Raw genomic sequence first — 22,846 nt, forward strand, 5'->3', positions numbered from 1 at the left:
TACATATAATTATTTCATTTGAAATCTGGTATGAGAAGCAATTTCTTTATTATCTACTTTCTTTCCTTTTATATCGAAATTTACTTGTGAGGAAGATAGCAACCGTTATTTGAACTCTGTTTGTTTGTTGTTGCTATTATTTCATGTGATCTTTGTTATGGGAAGCGATTTCTTTATTAACGACTTTCGTTCCTTTTGAATTCCAATTTTATTTCCTGTGATGAAGATAGCAATCCCCACTTGAAATCTGTTTTATTTGTTGTTACCATAATAACTGTTGTTGGTATTGTTCAAACCCTGCTCCAATGTACAATTCCAGTTATGTAGAAATGGCTCCACCTTTGTTCAAACCGTATTCCAATGTACAATTTTGGCTATGCTGAGATGACTCTGGCTCTTTCCCTCCCAGCTCTTTTCCTCTCAATGGTGTAACTAGGTTTACTAAGTATAGCTTCTCGTTAACCCAAATTTTGGGTGTTTTAACCTATTTGATTTTTTATTAGCCGTATTACATCATCATCAAATCAAGTTTTACGTTTAACTGAACTATTATAGTATAAGTGGCCTTCCTAAGGTATGACTGGTATTCTGAATGACTGATATTCTTCCATTAGATTAACCCTAGTCTAGTTAGCATATTTCTTAACTAATTTAAGAAGACTGTTTACCTTCTGTTTATCAGTTAACCCCCCTGGTTCATTAATTTGATTCCTCTGTAAGTTTAACTTTAACTGCATGTTCTGCTCTGCTCTACTCTGTCTTTCTTTGCCTAATAAGAAAGAGAAACTTATTGCAGGTGTGTGTACTTGTAATATGGCCTTTTTAGCCTGGTCATCATAAAGACTAGCATCTTTATCAATTTCCTTTAATTCAGCCCGTTTCTTGATGCATATTGGAAGCCGGGAACCGTTCTTGTAAAGCTTGAGGTCATTCGATCTACGATCCTCGACCTCCAACCACGAATGCTGGGTTCTGAGCAGTGTTTACTCCGCCTCTACGAATGCTGGGTTCTGAGCAGTGTTTAATCCACCTTCAAGCATTACATGGCACATTGCTATCCCTATCCCCTTTTTCATTTAACGCTTGCAAGGCACATTGCCATGCCCTTTTCATTGGATTGCATATAATTTTCCATCTTCTTGGCCTCTGGGACCGTTTTCTTTTTATCAAATATGCATGAATTGCCAATTGGGCGACCAATCTCAATGTTAGCGTCATTCTCACTTCTTTCCTCGCCTTCGTCTCGTGTGCGATTCTTGAAAATGGACGTGACCACTATCTTGATTGATTGGTTTAGAGTTGCCCGGCATGTGACCAACAAATCTTTCCCTGTAGCAAACCAATGGGTTTCGAGTCGAATCTGTGACCAACAGAAATGAGTAGTCCCGCTCTGCACACTGCGAACTGCTCCTACAATTACCTAGCGAAAAATACATTCTCGTTGCTATCCAATCCCTCATCTGTTGAAATCTAATTTCAACGCTGTCGTACGCTATCAACCAAAACCGCCTACAAAACCACAAACCCGGTTTAAAGATTTCTCGGACCGCCTACCTGCAGAGAATGGTTTTCGTACACAAGGGCCCGAGAAAATGTGGAGCTGACATGTGGTTCAGCGCTGACGTAACGCAACGTAAGAATCTTGGGGGTTAATGTTCAGCACTTGTTGGCCTTCCGATATCATTATCCGCCGTTCGATCTGCTCCACTCCTTTTAGCCGTTGATTGATTAAACCTGCACACGGGCCTGCATCAAATTAAATGTTGCGTGGAGTGAAAGAGTTTTTGGTTGACCGCCGTGGAAGAATAGTCCTGAAATTTAATGCTGCTACATAGTTTTAGGTGGATATCATAAATATGGTTATGGGCACATTTTAACATATATTTTTTATATACTTTTTATACGGCATGTATTAAAACCAAAAATCGTATGTAATAAGTTAGTTTTTTTTGTGTTGACTTTTTTTATTATGGGGCACACGGGAGGAAAAGAACTTGTGTTCACAGCAGCGTAAAAATATGATGGCGCAGTAAAAAGAAAAACACACAGCAGTGTGTAAAACAGAGAAGAACCAGGTGATGTAATTTTTGGAGTAGTGAAAAACCATGTGTGGTTTTGCACACCAGTGCATAAAGGAAATGGTGAAGCGATTTTTGTAAGCCTGTGTAAATTTCTTTTACAGCAGTAAACATATGTAAATTTTTATATTACAGCAGTAAGTTGTTTTTCACACCAGTGAATGTGAATGAAGGTTTTACAACAGTAAATGTTAATGGGAATTTTTCAGCAGTGTAAATTCTCATATGGAGACAGAGAGTGAATGTTTTCTTTTGTTTTTAATGAATAGAAATTTTTATGGTGAAATACTCTGTTCCTCAGTAAAAAAAAAATTTTTAGCTGTCTGTGCACAAGAAGATCCTGTGGAGGTAAAACAGAGCATTGCCTCTGTGTGTTTGTTTATTTGGTTTTTGGTATTTTCCCCATCAAAAATACCCAACAGTGGTATCAGAGTAGGACCAGGGTTTTTAAAGAAGTTAAAGAAGCTGAAGGGACAAGGTTGTTGCTGCAGCAAAACTTCTCAGGCAGTTAGAAGACTCAGACAGTGCAGGATTCAGGTATTTCAAAAGTTTTTTTTGTGTTGCTGAAGAATCAGTCAGTTGTTTTTAAAATACACAGTCAAGGAATGGCCAGCACAAGCACTGGTATGGGTATGTTCAACACCCAGCTCCCACAGTTTAATGGGAAGAACTATGACTACTGGTCAATAACCATGAAAGCTTTATTTGCCTCTCAAGATTTATGGGAAATAGTTGAATCTGGGTTTGAAGAAGTAGCAGATGAAAATGAGTTCAATGCACTAACTCAGGGAGAGAGAGATCAGCTGAAGAGCAATAAGAAGAAGGATGCAAAGGCCATTTTATTGTTGCATCTAGCAGTAGACCAGAGTATATTTCCAAGGATAGCAGCAGCTAAAACATCAAATGAAGCATGGCAAACCCTCAAGACAGCCTATCAAGGCATGGAGAGAGTGAAGACAGCAAAGCTACAATTGCTAAGAAAGGATTTTGAGAACTTGAACATGAAGGAGTCAGATAACATTGACTCATTCTTCACTCATGTGATTGGTGTAATCACACAAATGAGAACTCATGGAGAAACCATTGAAGACAGAAGGATTGTGGAGAAAATATTGAGGGTCTTACCCTCAAGGTTTGATGCCATAGTCACCACCATTGAAGAGACAAAGGATCTCTCAAACTATTCAATTGATGAGCTACATGCATCACTGATAACACATGAGCAGAGGTTGAGTAGGAATGAAAACTCATCTCTTGAGCAAGCCTTCAAAACCCAAATGTCCTTTGGAAGAGGAAGAGGTCAAGGCAGAGGAAACAAAAGAGGAATAGGCAGAAGCCAGAACAGAGGTGGAAGGAACAGCGCATCAAATGCACAAGGAAGAGGCAGCAATCCAAATCAGAACCAAGGCCAAAGCAGTAGCCAACAAAGAGATCAGTATCAGGCTCAAGGACAAAGGTATGATAAATCTAATGTTCAATGCTTTTATTGCAAAAAGTATGGACATTATGCAAGTGATTGTAGAAAGAAACAACATGATATGAACAGTAGACAAAATGAAAATGTTACAAGAGAAAACAGCAGTCAAAATAATGTCCTGTTAGCTTGTAACATGGCTGAAACACATAGTGAGGACATATGGTTTTTAGACTCAGGTTGCAGCAACCATATGACAGGAAACATTGCCCTCTTCTCAGCCTTAAATCAAAACTTGAAGTCAGAGGTCACACTAGGAACTGATTGTAAAGTATCTGTTATGGGAAAAGGGGAGATAAAAATATTTACAAAACAAGGAGAAAGGAAAACCATAGCAGATGTCTACTATGTCCCCGGAATGAGATGTAACCTCTTGAGTGTTGGACAGCTTATCCAAAAGGGCTACAATGTTTACTTTGTAAATGATGTGTGCACCATCATGGATATACCACCCAGCAAAAGATGCATTGTTGAAGTGAAGATGACAAGGAACAGGATGTTCCCTCTCCGGATCAGGGCAGACATGAAAAACAAAGGTGAAATTGCAGCAGTCACCCAAGAGGCCTTCCAAAGCGTGCCAAAGGATGAAAATTGGTTATGGCACTTGAGATTCGGGCATCTAAACTTTGGAGGTCTAAACTTATTGAGCAGAAAAGGAATGGTAAAGGGATTACCATTGATAGAGAAGCCGGACAGCTTTTGTGAAGGTTGTATATTGGGCAAACAACATAGAGAAAGTTTTCCATCAGGGAAAAGCATAAGGGCAAAGACACCCTTAGAGATTATCCACTCAGATTTGTGTGGACCAATGCAAGCTCCATCATTAGCTGGAAGCCTATATTTCTTGACATTCATTGATGATTTTACAAGAAAGACTTGGCTATATTTCCTTAAAAACAAAAGTGAAGTGTTTGAGAAATTCCAAAACTTCAAGGCATTTGTTGAAAACCAAAGCGGGCTGCACATAAAAGTATTGAGAATTGATAGAGGAGGTGAATATATCTCCAAGGAATTCCTAAAGTTTTGTAGAGAAAATGGAATACATAAACAGTTTACAACTCGGTACACCCCACAGCAAAATGGAGTTGCTGAAAGGAAGAACAGGACCATCATGGATATGGCGAGGAGCATGTTGAAGGCAAAGCATTTGCCAAATGAGTATTGGGCTGAAGCTGTACATTGTGCAGTTTATATATTGAACAGGTGTCCTACAAAAGCAGTCATGAACAAGGTGCCAGAAGAGGCATGGAGTGGGAGAAAGCAAGGAGTCACCCACATGAGAGTTTTTGGGTGTGGCCTATGCACACATACCAGATCAGCTAAGGAGGAAGTTGGACAGCAAAGGGGAGAAATGCATCTTCATTAGATACAGTGATGAATCCAAAGCCTACAGGTTGTACATTCCATCTACCAAGAAGTTCTTTGTCAGCAGGGATGTTCAATTCATTGAAGAGGAAGCTTGGGATGGAAGCATAGAGAAAACAGTGAATGTCAAAAACTGTTTGTCACATGATAAAGATGATGAGGAGGTGGCTGAAATACATCCCCAAACAGCAGCGCCAACACAAGGACAGCAAGGGACACCATTGAGGACAACACAAGGACAGCAAGGTACACCATTGAGGATCAATGAGAGTGCTTCTCCAAGCACACCACAAGGAGGAAATTCAAGTGCATCTTCAAGCACTTGCACACCAAGTGAAAGAGGTAAGAAGTTTAGAAATCTAAGTGACATTTATGATGAAGGAATGAATTCCTTATTTGCCTTGTATTGTCATGTTGATGATCCTATTCATTTCGAGGATGCAATTAAAGATAGGAAATGGATAGAAGCTATGGATGAGGAGATGAATGCCATAGAGAGAAACAAGACATGGGATTTGGTTGAGTTACCAAAAGGCAAAGAAGTTATTGGTGTGAAATGGGTCTACAAGACCAAGAGCAATGCTGAAGGCAAGATTGAAAGGCACAAGGCAAGGCTGGTTGTCAAAGGCTACAAGTAGCAGTATGGGAGAGATTATGAGGAGACTTTCGCCCCGGTTGCAAGAATGGAAACCGTGAGAGCAGTGTTGTCCATAGCAGCTCAAAACAAATGGAAAGTCTACCAAATGGACGTGAAGTCAGCATTCCTAAATGGAGTGTTAATGGAAGAGGTTTATGTGGAACAGCCTCTCGAATATGAGAAGAAAGGAGAAGAGCACAAAGTGTACAAATTGAAGAAGGCTCTTTATGGGCTGAAGCAAGCGCCAAGAGCATGGTACAGTAGAATAGATTCATATCTATTGGATAATGAATTCGACAAATGTGAAGGAGAACCCACAGTCTACATCAAGGAAAAGGATGGTAAAATTTTGATTGTTGTCTTATATGTTGATGATGTGATTTTCACAGGTAATGATGATCAGCTCATTGAGAATTTTAAATCAGTCATGAAGGATGAATTTGAAATGACTGACATGGGTTTGTTGAGATACTTCTTAGGCATAGAAGTAGATCAAAATGAAAAAGGAATTTTTATATCTCAAGCAAGATATGTAAATCAAGTTTTGGGCAGATTTAAGATGGAAGAATGCAAGGCAGCAATCACTCCCACAGTGATGGGATTAAAGCTCAGCAGAGAGGACAGCAGCAAGGATTTTGATCCTAGCTTGTATAAAAGCATTGTGGGCAGCCTTATGTATTTAACAGCAACTAGGCCTGATTTAATGTATGCTGTTAGTTTAATTTCCAGGTTCATGGAGAGGCCAAAGGAGGCACATTGGCAGGCAGCAAAGAGAATTTTGAGGTATGTCAAAGGTACCAAAATGTTTGGAATTCTATATCATGCCTCAGAACATTCAGATTTGATTGGATACACTGACAGTGATTGGGCTGGAAGTGTAGATGATCGGAAGAGCACTTCCGGTTAGGTATTTCATATAGGTTCAGGAGCCATTTCATGGGCTTCTAAGAAGCAGTCCATTGTAGCATTGTCTACAGCAGAGGCTGAATATGTGGCAGCTACAGCAGCAGCATGTCAAGCAGTGTGGATGAGAAGGATGTTGAGAAGCTTAGGCCAAGAGCAGGCAAAAGCGACAGTTATCTTTTGTGACAATAGCTCAGCTTGCATTGTCAAAGAATTCAGTGTTTCATAAGAGAACGAAACACATTGATACAAGGTTTCACTACATCAGAGAATTGGTGAAAAACGGAGAAATTGTCCTAGAACATTGCAGGACTCAAGAACAGGTAGCAGACATCTTGACAAAGCCACTTGATCAGAAGAGCTTTGAATTTTTGAGAAAGTGTCTCGGTATGACCGAATGCCCAGCTGTTGAAATTAAAGGGGAGTGTTGAAATCTAATTTCAACGCTGCCGTACGCTATCAACCAAAACCGCCTGCAAAACCACAAACCCGGTTTAAAGATTTCTCGGACCGCCTACCTGCAGAGAATGGTTTTCGTACACAAGGGCCCGAGAAAATGTGGAGCTGACACGTGGTTCAGCCCTGACGTAACGCAACGTAAGAATCTCGGGGGTTAATGTTCAGCACTTGTTGGCCTTCCGATATCATTATCCGCCGTTCGATCTGCTCCACTCCTTTTAGCCGTTGATTGATTAAACCTGCACACGGGCCTGCATCAAATTAAATGTTGCGTGGAGTGAAAGAGTTTTTGGTTGACCGCCGTGGAAGAATAGTCCTGAAATTTAATGCTGCTACATAGTTTTAGGTGGATATCATAAATATGGTTATGGGCACATTTTAACATATATTTTTTATATACTTTTTATACGGCATGTATTAAAACCAAAATCGTATGTAATAAGTTAGTTTTTTTTTTGTGTTGACTTTTTTTATTATGGGGCACACGCGAGGAAAAGAACTTGTGTTCACAGCAGCGTAAAAATATGATGGCGCAGTAAAAAGAAAAACACACAGCAGTGTGTAAAACAGAGAAGAACTAGGTGATGTAATTTTTGGAGTAGCGAAAAACCATGTGTGGTTTTGCACACTAGTGCATAAAGGAAATGGTGAAGCGATTTTTGTAAGCCTGTGTAAATTTCTTTTACAGCAGTAAACATATGTAAATTTTTATATTACAGCAGTAAGTTGTTTTTCACACCAGTGAATGTGAATGAAGGTTTTACAGCAGTAAATGTTAATGGGAATTTTTCAGCAGTGTAAATTCTCATATGGAGACAGAGAGTGAATGTTTTCTTTTGTTTTTAATGAATAGAAATTTTTATGGTGAAATACTCTGTTCCTCAGTAAAAAAAAAAATTTTAGCTGTCTGTGCACAAGAAGACCATGTGGAGGTAAAACAGAGCATTGCCTCTGTGTGTTTGTTTATTTAGTTTTTGGTATTTTCCCCATCAAAAATACCCAACATCATCCTAGTTCTCCTTTAGTGATAAATCATTAGGTCTGTGCCTGTTGCCTTTTCTCCTACAGTCATAGACGAGAGCTCTCTTCTATTCTAGCTATAATGTTACCACTGGTCAAACCCTACCGCAAGTTACAACCCTAGGTACACACGTGTTTATAATTTAGTCCAGTTGTGGGTTCCCCCGCAGAGCCGGCGATTATTATTTTGACAACCACACTTTTCAATTTTTTAATTAAATTTGGTGATATGATGCTGGTTTAATTGTGTGCAATATATTTCTAAAGCTTTAGAAAGTTTGTAATTGAATAGGTTACCATAATGGATGATAATGTTCCCACGAGATATACAGTTTAAGCATCATATTATATCTCGCATTCGGTGAAAGAAAGTCTATATATACATTAAATCTCAGATTATTTCAGACATTGCTCCTAGGGCATGGCCTGGTATGTCTGCGAGGTTGGCTGTCTCTGTGTGGTATGGTGTCCTTCCTCTAACCATGGCCTATTGTCTGCGAGGTTGGCTGTCTCTGTGATTTGGTCTTTGTGTCTGTCTGTGTTTGAATCACATGAGTTTATGTGAAAGAGGAGGAAGAGGCAACTCTATTTGTATAATTCCTCGGAGAAAACAACTTCAAGGAGAGGGCAATTGGATTTGGTTTCTTTCCTTTTGTATAGAAAATTCCTTTTGTGCGATAAAGATAGCAACCGCCATTTGAACTCTGTTTCATTGGAATTCTGTTTTATTTGTTGTTACTATAGCAATGGCCATTTGAACTCTGTTTTATTTGTTGTCGCTAACCCTGCTCTAATGTACAATTCGAGGTATGTAACAGTAAAGATGGCTCAGTCTCTGTTCAAACACCATGCCAATGTATAATTGCAGATGTTCTGAGATGGCTCTAGCTTGTCGTTAACTCACAATTACTCCAGATATGCTGAGATGGCTCTAGCTGTAATTGTACAATTCCATGTATGTAGAGATGCCTCCATCTCTGTAGAAACTTCCAACCTTATTCCAATGTATAACTGCACATATGCTGATATCTAGCTTCTCGTTTACCCAGAATTACCCTGCTATAATGTACAACTCCAGGTATGTTGAGATGGATCCGTCTCTGTTCAAACCATATTCCAATGTATAACTCCAGATGTGCAGAAATGGCTCTAGCTTATCGTTAACCCGAAATTCGGGTGTTTAACAATTTTTATTTTCTATTAGCCATATTGCTTAACTGCCTTGCTTTCCTTAATAGTAATGAAATTGCTTCCATAATAGAAATGAAAAGCTTATTGCAGGTTTGTGCTTGTACCAAGGCATTTTTAGCCTCGTCGTCATTAAGAATAGCATCTTCATCAATTTCTTTCAATTCAGGCTTCTTCTTGATGCATTTTGGAAGCTCGGAACCAAAATTGAGAATCTTGAAGTCAAGCTGGAACCATTATTAAAAAGCGTGAGGTCATCAGATCTAGGATCCTCGACGTTTACGGTTAACCTCGAATGCTGGGTTATGAGCAGTGTCTACTCCACCTGCAAGCATTACAGGGCGCATTTACATGCCCTTTTTCATTAACATGGATTGCATATCATTTTCCCTGGTCTTGGTCTCTGGGGTCTTCATTTTTATGCCTTTTTGGTCTGTAGGATCTGTCTTTTTATCAAATGTTCTTGAATTTCCAGTTGGATTGATTAATGTCGATCAATCCCATTCTTATCGTCATTCTCACTTATTCCTTCTCTTCTTCTGATTCATTTTTGTGCGATTCTCGTTTCTCGTGACCACTATCTTGACCAACAAACCATTCCCAGAACCCAACCCCAAAGGGTTTGAAGTCGAGTAGTCCCGCTCTGCTCACTGCCAGCTGCTCTTAGAATTCCCTGGCAAATAAGGATACATTAGAATACTCTCATTGCTATTCAATCCCTCATCGTCCTTCTCCTTTACTGATAAATCATTAGAAGGTCTGGGCCTCTTGCCGTTTCTCTTACAGTCATAGACGTGAGCTCTGTTCTATTCTGCCTAATGTTCCTACAGGTCAATCTCTACCCCAAGTTACAACTTTACAACTCTAGGTACGCATAGATTTGTTTTAATCTTGATTTTATTAACCCATTTAAAAAATTGTAATGGCAAAGATTCGCATAATAGATGAGAAACTTCCCACAAAATATTCAATTTATGCATAATGTTGATTACTGCCCTGCCCCGGAAGAGTATTTATTATTTTTTATTTAATTTGATTAGTTTCTTCGTTGCTTGTAATTGTGTGGTAATGCTTTTTAAAGTACTTGTCTGAATTACTAAATTTTTTTATTAATTTTTTTTTCCTTCTGAAATCTAAAAAAAAATATATATTACGAGGCAAAATATATATATTACTGCCTCGTAGTATATTCAATTTATACATAATATTAGAAATATATCGCAAAAGAGATACAAATTGATTACTGCCATGCACTCTTCCTCTCAAATTTATACAGAGCCAAATCCTCTCAAATTTTCTGTAGTCAATTCTAGACACTATTTTCTAAGCCTAACTGATTAGAGTGTCTTCCTCGGTTGACCTATCTGGTATCATGATATATATTCATATCAGGGCACCAATATGTCAATCCTGCCAATCCTGTATCATTACAGTTAGAGTTGTTTGGTTATATTTAGTACTGAATTATATACTATAAAGTTATAAACATAATGCTGAGAATTAAAAAGTTCCAATTAGAAGGTCATGTCATGTGACTATTTCAAATCCTATAAAACTGAAAAATGACTAGAAATTAATTCACTTAGAATAGGCAGCATCCAGTAAAAGTTAATTCTAATTTCAAATGCATGCAGGCTTTCGCAGATACACAGAGACACAACTCACAGCAATTACCAGCTGTGCAGACTCTAGAGTACCAAAACAATGTGAGATGCAAATATTAATATCAATCTGAAACTCATTCATGAAACCAAATCCAACCGCATTCTCACAACGTTGGCATTGTTAAATGATAGTGTGTCATCATTTCTACACATCAGATTGCTAAACAGGCATAAACAGGCATAAACACGGCTTAGATCATATACTGGATACCGGCTGGATCGAGGCCGAGAAGCGAAGAAAGAAAGGTTGTTGAGCCAGTTTGTATCTTAGCATGCACAGATGAACCCTAAGGTGTTCTCGTCGAACACGTCGAAAGGTCCCTCCACTCCTGTTTCTGGTTTTCCCCCTCGGTTGTAGTGTGCTGTCCGTTATCTACATTGTATCCGCGTGCTATCCATGCACGTTTAAACTTTAACTGAGGGGCAGGTAGGATTTGTTAATATCTAACATTTCAAAATTTTAAATTCAAGTAAAATTACTGCTTTGTTTAAGTTAAGTAGGTGCCAGACAAGCATCTTCCGCCTGCTGCTGTGCAGGCAGGGAATGTGACAAGGATCACAATCATCTTAAAGGAGCTTCTCAGCTGTATGATTAATTATGTTGAGTATGCCGATCATAGCTCTTTTATGGGGGTGTTTGTTAGAGAAGTTGTTTGGGTCTGACTAACTGCTAAAACTTGGTTGACAGCAAATTCTCGTTTTGGGTATGTGTTGATTCCTTTTAATTAATTCTGTTTTGAGTATGTGTTGCTTCCTTGTAATTAATTTGTTCGTGTCAAGTGGAATTTATTTATTTCTAACAACTTCGAAAATGTGAAAATTAGTTTATTATGGAATCTAATAATAGGTATTCTTGATTATCCAGAAAATTTCACAACATAGTTTAATAAAGCCTGATAGACCTTCCTGGTATGGAAAGTGTTTATAAATGGTCGTGATGAACATAAAAATAAATCGAGGTGATTTGTCATGTTTATAAATGCTTTCTGTGACAAATGTATCTTCAGAAAAAAAACCCTTGCGCACACAGATGATGTTTTGCGCCTTGACTGTGGTATGGCGAGTTTCCCATCTCAATGGGCAAAGCAAGGCCTCATGAAGAATGTGAGTGGTCACTATCTTTTTGGAGGACGACGAGATGGGAGATGCATGTTCTTTGGTGATCTTCCACCTCTATGTAAGATCAAAATAACTCAACTCTCTGCTCGCTCTGTTTTTGTAATAGAAAGTTTAGCATAATCAGGTAGAATCCTTCTCAACATATTTCCTAAATATAAATCTCAACAAATGAAAGTCAACATATTTTCTAAATATAAATCTCAACAAATGAAAGTTTCATCAATATAATTGCTACCAAATCGAAGTTCATCGCATATCAGAATTCATGTTTAATTTCAGTCTCAAGGAACATAGCATAAAATCACATCTCAGTCTCACTGAGCTGCTTATCTTGAATACTCTGATTCACCAGAGCATTCTTGTTTTGAATTCATTTGTGTGCTAATTTGTTCATTCTCCCAAAAATTGTGGAAACTGTATGAGCTCCTGTTTGCTCTCATTTAACAAAAGGTTATTCATCTCTAGCCTTGATTATATGGATGGGACAAAATTCCTCTATATCCACACCATGGTCATCTTAGGCTCCAGATTATTCACAATGTTTGTCTTTATCTTCATTTTATGATCGACATTACAGTCTAAGTTGATCTTCTAGAGTTTCAACCTACGCAGAGATATCTGCAATTAATTCCTGTAATTCCAGTTTCTGTACACTGAGGTTAGCGCTAAGACTATTACCCTTCAAAACTCTTATCCTTCTGCCCTTTGGAAAGTTCTCTCAAAACTCTTACCCTTCCTTCTTCCCTTTGGAAAGTTCTTGTTCCTCCTTAGCATGTGATATACTTCTATTTAACTAATTTTGTAATTTCTCTTAATTTTTGGCCATCCCTTCACTATGTCTCTACAACAATCTGTATAGGAAGAGATCTTGGAGGCTATCTAACCCGGCCTTGCCGCGTATTTCTTCTTGTCCATGCTTTCATAGGTCTTACAGTCTGAGTTGCCCCATCAACAACATTACCCTCTTCTTGAACTCTTGTGCAAAAGAGATCTCTGTAGTTGAACAACAATGAGGATTATTAAATAGAGATAAAGTAGTTACATCGTTTCAAGAGAATAATAATGCCCTTAATAGTACAAGAGAATAATAATGCCCTTAATAGTACATTGACAGTGAGAGGTGATGGTATGATCCCTTTGCTTCTACTCAGAGCTTCACGTTTATATTTCCATATAAACAATAGATCTTTCTCTTCTACAATTTATCTACAAATCACTTCGTTTCTTATCACAATGCATAATCCCCTCTTTACATCTTCTTCACTTCGTTTCTTATCACAGTACATAATACTCTCTTTACATCTTTTTCTTTGATTTTCCTTGAAGTTTTCTTTTGATTACCTGGAATAGTATTCTAAACGTTCATAAACAATTAGCAACTCCAAAAATAAATAATGCCACCTTCATTCTTAGCCTTCGGCCCCCCGTTTCAACCCGAGGTAGATGAGCAGGTACTGACTTTTTTTTTTTTTTAATAAAAATTTTGGCCGGATGAGATTAAACTTCGGGTGAGTATTTTTAATCTTAGACCTAATTGACGGCGTAGACCTAATTGAAGCGTTGCAATGAAAAATATTTTGAAGAGATATAAAATATTGGCCGTAGACCTAATTGACGGCGTAGACTTAATTTTGACGGCGGGATGAGATTAAATTTGGGGTGAATATTTTTAATCTTAGACCTAATTAAAGCGTTGTAATGAAAAATATTTTGAAGAGATATAAAATTAAAATTAAAATTAATCATGAAGCGGTCGGGCGGTTAGATTTTGGCGTTTCCATTGTTCGTGAGTTAGATCATGTTGGAAGGCGGACGGTTTTTGTAGTTTCTGCAAAGACCGTGAGTGGTTATACAAACGCAATCTCATTTCCGCCAAGTGGAAGAGCCATCAGTTAGATCACTGCGCCTTCTCCTTCTCCCTACTTAATTTATTTAAGTGCCCGTAGGAAATTGGAAGTGGAAGAGCCACCGGTTAGATCATGGAGTTTCCATACTTTTAATTTTGTTAAATGAAGCTAAGGTTGCCAAGGAGCGGGAAGTAATGAGCAGTCATGCAATTTGAATGTGGTCGCGTCAACGATGTGCTGCAAGTGACAGACCTACATTACCCGCATTAAATATGTTTCTTCATGGTTGTTTTTCTTTCGACTGGGCCTCGAGACAGTGGATCTAGCAGTGGTAAAATTATTTTTATTTGAATGAAAGTTTTCATTTATCTAGCTTCTTATTGGATTGCCGATAATCAGAATTTGGAGTTTTCATGTAATTATAAATTTTTCGGAGTTTTCATGTAATTATAAATTTTTTTAGGGCCTGGAATATGCCCTAAAACTGCTTCTGCTTGGCTAAGAGCTCGTCTTCCTCGGACGCAAGGAAACAGGTTAACGGCCCAAGACCCAGAGGCATCTCGCAGGAGTGAAAGTCTTCTCCCTTACGGACCACCAGCGGGTTATTTCAGGTGGCGTGGTTTTCCTTGATAACAGTGATGTGTCAACTGACATTCGCGGATAGCAGCCAGAGATGGCTGTCCTCAATGTTGGTTTGACAAACTGAGTTTGATAGGTTTTTCCACCTTTAAAAAAAAAAAAAAAAAAAAAAATTATAAATTTTTTTGTTAGGTAAGTACCCATGAGAATTTGAATTAGTGACCTATCACAAAGAGTGTATTAATAATGCATACATTCACTGTTAATCCAAAACCATTCATTGTTAATCCAAAACCTAATAGCCCATGTCAAAAGTTGTTTCAGATTTCCTGTTTTTCCATATTGTGTGTATATATTGTCTTCTACGCCATTTGGCCATAGCTTTGTACATTTGACGGTTTTGTATCGTAGGCCAGTCTCCTATTCACATTTCAGGCAACTTGGCAACGGTTTCGAAAGCAAGTTCAGACATATTTGGTGGCCAAAGCTTGTCGCTTTTCTCTAGCTGATCGCATGGGGTCATAACTTTACATAGGATCCTCTACAGTGAAAAGGCTATCCAAGTAGAAGCATCAACATATCACATTTTTATTACTTTCCCCTTTGCATGACGTATTTGGGAAATTACCCCACAAATTTTCCGATGTACCTTGCCATACTCGAGAGATGTCAAAACTTTATTAACTCAGTGTTTTGATAGAAGGTTTAAGAATCCTAATTTTTTACGAGCTTGGCAACTGACCCTTGGCTTCACCCAATGGAATTTGTGGAAATAAAGGAACCTCGTGTTTGAAATGAAAAAAATGACCGCTTATATTTTAAAAGAAACCATCCTCCACAACATTCGAGAGACGATTTTTGTATCCTCATTCACAAAGGAATATTTGTTAGCGGGTGAGTCTCAGGATTATATTTTAAAAAACATTTACTTACACTCTTCTATGTTGATCCCCTCTCCCATTATGGTTATGGGATCAATTTCTAATAGTAACAATTCATTCACACCTCCTTCAGGATATTAATCTTTGACGACACATCTTAGGGAAACCTAAGAGTGACAGGCTATGGTGGGATTTTCCACGGTGATAATTCATTTCCTCTACATTTGTATTCATTATCCTATGGAATCACAACTAATAACTTGGCATAATTTCTTGCTCTGGAGAAAGCCTTACAAATTGTTTCCAGAGAGGGGTATCGTTTTCTATAAGTACATGCAAAGTCTGACCTTGTTATACAATGTTTACGTAGGATGTTACATGGTCATCTGGTGGATAAATTAAGTCACATTTGGCACCTTCACGAAGTGATTATGAATATTAAAAACCTTGTTTTAAATTTTGATTACATTATTCTTGACCATACGCGGCGAGAAGGAAATAGGGTGGTAGAAACATTGGCTAATTGGGGCAGCTACAAATGACACCTGGCCTTTGATGACCTATGGAGGATTGTGGCTCTCATAGATGATATAAAAAAATCGAACGCTGCGTGCAACAAGACAAGTTCGTAGCATAGGATAATGTCCCCGATGGGGTTGGTATTAAGGCTCCCAAGAGAGGCAGGTAGTAAGATTTGGCATGCTCATAAATCGAATGGTGAAAAGATTCTCACACTCTACTCTTGTCTCGATCCCATCCAAGCATGGCATCCTCACCTCCATCAGCTTCATGATCACGTATCCTCCTCATGTCATTTTAAATGCGGGTGAATGGTAGCAACTAGGTTTCAATACAACATTCCTTTTGTTCACAACCTCCATCCATCACAAATTGTTATGGCTCACCTCACTCATGGAGAATTGGTTATGGGAGGAAGTGACCCTGACATACATAAGGCACATTTTATCCATGAGAACATAATTTGGGGTTTTAATGAGATTTTTAAGATACGTTCCATGATATACACTTGTCCCTTTGTGGTTTTGCACATTCTGGTTTTCTCTCACATCTATTCGACCCTCTCACATATTTTCCCCATTATAAATATACGGGCATTGTCTCAGGGTGGCATCTTCTTTGTGTTGCTCGTTTGAATGTGGAAGGGTTCCAATTGTCTCATTACTCCCGGATGTTGAGGTTAGATTATCCAGTTTCGAAGGAAGTTTTGTCTCTATACTACCTTGCATCACAATTTGGTTCTTGTTTATCAACTACCAGTTTGTTTTTGTTATATCACCTCTGTAGTTTTACTAGTCCCCACAGGAGTCAATGTTATTTGTGTTGTTTCTCCACAACACAACGATGGATCCCTCTTTTGAGTTGGTCGCTGTGATGCCCACCTCGTCACCCCAAATCTATGATTCCATGGGAATTTCGTTTAACTGTCTTGTATTACTCTGTGGAGTGTGGTACCCTGGTACATTTTCTATTTGGTTCTGATAATGTCAAGGGTCAGTTTATTGTCAAAGCTACCTTAAGTTTTATGGGCTCAATTTCTTTTATCCTTCACGAAATTTTCTCATTTGGAATGTTGGGTGGGCAAGTTATTTTGAGCTTCATTGCTTTGTGCCATACCCTCCATTGAAACATTATTCTCTCTTCCACTTTATGGTTGATGACGTCCTCGTTATACTCAATTTTGTTGCTCCAGTAATTTTGTCTATCCACCATTGTCTCTTGTTGCTCTCACTATTGTTCACCCATGTTCTTGGGTTTTGTTTTCACATGGCCCCTAGGCAACGTCTGCTCAGCCGTCGTGGTGGTGCATTAGGATCATCCTCATCTTGTTGTCGACATCTTTTTGGTTGGGATTCAATGGCCAACCACCTTGATTTGGTACCCTTTGTAGTGAGGAATGTAGTTATTTAGTTAGAGGCAAAGGAGTTTGGGGACTAGTGATATTTTTTTACTCTGAGATTAGTGGCAATCACCTCAGGTGCATTCTTGATCTAGGAAAATTCAGAAAGAGGAAGCTCTACTTCCTTCATACATTGTTTATGCATCATTAGCTATAAACGTTGCTTCATATGGTAATTTTCAACAAACAAGTCCACAATTATAAGATATTTACATGGTAGGAGGAAATCAAGAGAATTCTTTGAGATATTTGCTACAATTTGGATGATATTGTGGTGAGATTAACAAGGGTAGAGCGCTTTGTAGTGTTTGACTTAGATATTGAGTTTGATGCACAACTTGAAGCACCAACAATCATCAATGCTCTAGCTCGGATCTTGCCCCAAGGAAACTCTACTCGACTCTCTCCAGCCATCATTTCAGATTAATAACTTCTCATGGTTTTTGCACTTATTTTTGCAAGCTCGTTATTATTGGTTTTTTGTTCTAGTTTTTCATAACGGGTTGATGGCATGCCATTTTGAAACAATGTTCTTTTGTATGGTTTACTCATAGTACAATGGATGCCATGTACTGTAAATGGGTAGTAGGCATACTACTACTCATTATGTTTTAAAAAAGGTCATGTCTTTCTAGTATTGTCCTCTTTAAGTTTTGTACAAGGCTCTGGGAAGTTAATTTCTGGTACCTAAGGACTTCACTGATAGTAACGTTGAATCTTTGGTCTTCAAATGTTAAAAATATGGGATCCTAGAGTGTCTTTTTGATGAAAAGGAGTTATCAATGTAATACTAGTTATCAGTAATGGAATTATATTTATAAAGCTTACAAAAAAAAAGAGTCCATCAAAATTAAGTTGTATGACATATATTAGAGAGCATGAGACTCGAGTTTTAATCCATTTTCTAATAATCAAAATAGAAAAATACATCAAATTCTACAATATAAAAGTATTTGAAGCCAACTAAAAATAAAATTCTCTAATTCTTTCATTTTTCACATTGTACATTGAAGATAAAATGTTAATGTCACTTATACAAAGAGAAGAGTTTGGTAAAGTACTAAATGTGACATTGGAGCTTGATAAAATAAGCATCAAATTATTATAATTAAGAAAAAATTATATATTGATTAGAGAAAAAGTTCGGTAAAATAAGTATTAGGTGTGATATTGAAGTTTAGTAAAATAAGCATCAAATTGTTATGATTGAGAAATAGATAACATTAATTAGAAAATTTTAAAAAATTGTTAAAGAAAAGTGGATTTCAAATTAATGTCTAAATCAATTATGGTTCAAGATTCAATCAAATGTAATATTAGAAAATACATATTACATATTTAAAATGCATCATTATAAAACAAAAAATTACATATTTAAAAAACATTAAAAAAAAAATTGTTCACATAAACCATGAAATCACATAACAATATAAAAGATTGTTCTCCTAAACCATGAAATCAAATTCCACTATCACATCCCACAATAAAAATGCATCAAAAAAACTACTATCTTGATGGGCTTAAGGAAAAAGAACGGAATTCATTTTTTTTTCATAAATCCATGATACATTGCCACCAATCAATAGAATCTTCTTTATTATTTCAAATGATGGTGAAAGGAAGATACAACATCATGAGATTGAGAAGGAATCAATAGCTCATTATAGGGATCTTCTAACTAAGATCTCCTCCCATATGAAAAAATATATTAATATCATTCTTTAGCATATCCCAAGACTAGTCAGTAAAGACCAGAAAATCACCTTGATGAGGCTAATTTCTTTCTAGGAAATAGAGATGGCGGTCACGCATATGCCCAAAAATAAGGCACTATGACCTAATGGCTTCCCCTTAGATTTATTTCAAGCATGTTGTGGTTTCTTGGGTAAGGATATTCACAAAATAGTAGAAGAATCAAGACAAAGAAAATATTTGCAACTAACACTCAATGCTACTTTTTTTACTCTCATTCCCAATGATGGACATTTGGAGCCTAATGGCTTTCAACCAGTTGCGCTTTGTAATGTGATATACAAAATTTTCTCACTAGTGATTGTCAATCGATTGAAAGCAATTCTCCCATTTCTAATATCGCCCACTCATACTGCTTTTGTGGAGGGTCGACAAATTGCGGATGGTATCATTGCAGCGCAAGGAATTATTCATTCCCTTAGGGTAATGAAGAACCCAGGTATGATTATTAAACTTTGTTTGTCTAAATCTTATGATCGCATCAGTTGGACTTGCTTCACGTTCTTTCAGCATATGGATTCTTTGTACGATGGATATCTTGGGTGTTGTCTCTCATATCTACCGTTTTTCTCTATTTTGATCAATGGTTCACTTTGGCCACTTTTACCTCCTTTAGAGGTTTGAGGCAAGGTGATACACTATCCCCTTTCCTACTTATATTAGTGATTGAAGGACTTGGGAGGATTTTACAGATATCCTATGTTTTTTGGGCACATTCATGGTTTACATTTATATCGTAAAGTACTTCCTATCTCACATCAACAATTTGTTGAGGCAAGGTGATACACTATCTCCTTTCCTACTTATATTAGTGATTTAAGGACTTGGGAGAATTTCACAGATATCCTATGTTTTGGGGCACATTCAATGTAATATATATTACAACCCTCTTATATTCTATTAACAAGTTCTCAACCGGGTTTGTGGAAGGTCGAAAAATTCTGGATGGCTTGGTAGCATCAAAAGAAGTTGTGCATTCTTTGTTGAAATCTAAGAAAGAAACTGGAGTGATGATTAAATTGGATCTCTCAAAAGCCTATGACCGACTGAACTGGACATACCTTAAATCGGTATTAGCGGCCTTTGGATTTTGCAATAGATGGATAGAGTGGATCTCTGATATGATCTCCACACCAAATTTCTCCATTCTTCTTAACGGAATGCCAACTTCAACATTCAATGCCTCAAGAGGATTGAGGCAGGGGGACCCTCTTTCCCCATTTCTATTCATTATTGCGGCAAAAGGACTGGGAAGGTATATCAAAAAAGAATTATGGGAGAGGAAAATCAAAGGGCTACGGATGTGGGGAAACGACTTGCCGATTACACACCAGCAATTCGTTGATGATATGATGTTGTTCTGTGCAGTTTGTCTAAGAGAAGTCAAAAGAATAAAAGGGATCCAAGACCTCTTCGTGGAAGCTTTAGGTACTCAAATCAACAAGGATAAATCCTGCACATTCTTCTTCAACATTATCGATAATGTTAAAACTTATCTGACAAGAATATTGGGCTTTCGTTCGAGTGACTTACCCACAAAATATCTAGGTACAACGTTAGCCATGAATCCTCTAAAGATGGTGAATTGGCAACAAACCATTGAGAAACTCAAGAATCGATTGGCGAACTGTTCCTTTCGAACCCTGAATATAGCAGGAAGAGCAGTGCTGCTCAAAGCGGTCTTACAAGCAATGCCAATCTACCCACTTTCAGCAACGACAACCCTTAAAGGGGCATGCGCCAAAATGGTGGAGATTTTCAAAAAATTCCTCTGGGGAGGACCGAAGCAACAAAAGAAATGGGCTCTAATTTCCTGGAAGGGACTGACAAAGAGTAAAGAAGAAGAGGAATTGGGATTGAGAGATCCATACACTCTGAACCAAGTATGGGGGCGAAGCTCTGGTGGAGATGGATGATGGGGGAGGAGGAGGCCTATGGAAAAGAATCTGGACGCAAAAATACAACATGCCCATAACAACAGAAGAAATATTAAGACTCGAGGAAACACCAAGAGGCTCTGCAATATGGAACCTGGCCAGTCAAAATAGAGACATTATATCCAAGCATGTCTTCTGGGAAATTCGGAACGGAAATTCAGCCAAATTCTAGGAAGAAGCTTGGCAACAAAGGGAGAAGATGAATGAGGTACATGGTCTCAGAAATACATGCCAGAGGGCGAAAGAGGAAGGACTGAATTATGTAAGCGAGTTTTGGAATGAAGAAAACCACGAGGAGTCTTGGAGAACTTAGAAGAATCCGGAAGCGTGGGATAGACATATTGACATAGAACAAAAAGAGTTGTATATACGAGAAATGAAGTCAAGGAGAATGGCTATCAGAACATGTCCAGATATACTGAGATGGGGGTCATACAACGAAGGGAACCTTCACGATCAAAGAAGCCTACCAACTTGCCACACAACAGGAACAAGATGATCTAGCACCCCTATGGAAACAAATATGGCAAAGGCACTGGTGGCCAAAAGTGACTCATTTTCTATGGCTTGTATGTAAAGGACACATTCTGACATGGGATCAGCTTCAAAAGCGTGGATTCCAAGGCCCACCCAGATGCTACCTATGCAAGCAAGACCAAGAAACACAGGAACATCTTCTGAATTCTTGTCCACTGGCCCAGCAACAATGGGAAGAAATCAGAAGACTCTTTGGGGGGATAAACAGAGATCCTCATAACATCAAAGAAACTATCAAACAATGGGGATGAGGTTAGTTCACGAGCCTGATGGTTAGAATGAATATGTAGATGATCTGGAAAGAAAGAAACAGGAGAATATTTCAAAACAAAGAGATGACTCCAGAGCAGGTGTGAAAAAGAACCCAAAGTCATATGAGAGAGACAATTTTATTGGAAACTTGGAACCATAAGGATTGGAAAACGACACTTGAGGAAGAAAAGATCCTGAACAAACTTAATTTAGAACAGGGAATGGTCTCTCCCCGGAGGTGGAAAGCACCTGAAACAAACAGCCAGAGCCCTATCCATTTCTCTCGCCCCTCTGAAGGTTTCATCAAACTAAATTTTGATGGGGCCTCCAAAGGAAACCTGGGGCCAGCAGGGATCGGAGGCATTTTCCGGGATGGCCAAGGGTAGACAAGATGGGTGTATGCAGACCATGGAGGTATCATGAGCAATAATGAATTAGAACTAATGGCAGTCTATCAAGGATTAAGAATAGCGATAAGTAATGGATACAACAACATGGAAATAGAGGGTGATTCCAAACTGGTGAGAGATATGATTAGGAAACTCAATAATGGTAAGACTTGGGAAAAAGTGGCGAAAAGCTGGAGGATGGATAGCCTAATCTAGGATCTCGAAACCCTCATAAATAGAATTGATTATAAGATCATAAAATATGTCAGAAGGGACGGTAACAAAGCAGCTGATTTCCTAGCAAACAGGGGAAGTAATGAACAAGGTGGCAAGCTTGATAGTATACGGCCGACACATTTTGAGGAGCCTATATTGGAGCCCCTCAAAACAACCATTACCCAATATTACCATGAGGACATGACCTCAAGTTAGCAGATCCAGGTAGCCCCCGATCAGGGTGAGGGAAGTGGGGAGTACGATCAGAAGGATAGCTCAAGGGAGAGGTTGGCCAAGCCAGCCACCAACTACCCTAATAATAATTCAAAGGGATGTGGTGGCAGCATGCATGCCTGAGGGAATTCCGAGGCGACGAGGTGACAGGGGATTGGAGGAGGAGGAAGGAGGAAATGGTGGTGGAAATGGGATGGGATGCAGGATAGGTAGGAAAGGGTTAATGAGGGTGGCTAAGGGGGAAAGAGAGATTAGTATGCAGCGAAGGAAGGTGGTGAACGGAGCTGAGCGGGCGTCTGATCCTTCAGCAGTCGAGCGAAAGTCTGGGCATGTTTTCTTAGTCCTAATCCCTGCTTCTCTTACAGTCATTCATAGTATGATGGAGGAGGGGGGAGAG

At 38.4% G+C, this 22,846-nt stretch overlaps 1 protein-coding gene across 1 annotated transcript; it reads left to right on the top strand.

Moving 5' to 3' along the window:
• Positions 1–20,185: 20,185 nt before the first annotated feature.
• On the top strand, positions 20,186–20,800 carry LOC149260490 (uncharacterized). The gene has a single exon (XM_089459559.1). The coding sequence runs from the start codon at positions 20,186–20,188 to the stop codon at positions 20,798–20,800; it is 615 nt and encodes a 204-aa protein (XP_089315685.1).
• The last annotated feature ends 2,046 nt before the right edge of the window (positions 20,801–22,846 follow it).

The sequence above is a fragment of the Pinus tabuliformis genome, chromosome 6 (assembly GCF_031772625.1).
Source record: "Pinus tabuliformis cultivar Carrire ecotype Pingquan chromosome 6, CPIR1, whole genome shotgun sequence".
NCBI lineage: Eukaryota > Viridiplantae > Streptophyta > Pinopsida > Pinales > Pinaceae > Pinus > Pinus tabuliformis.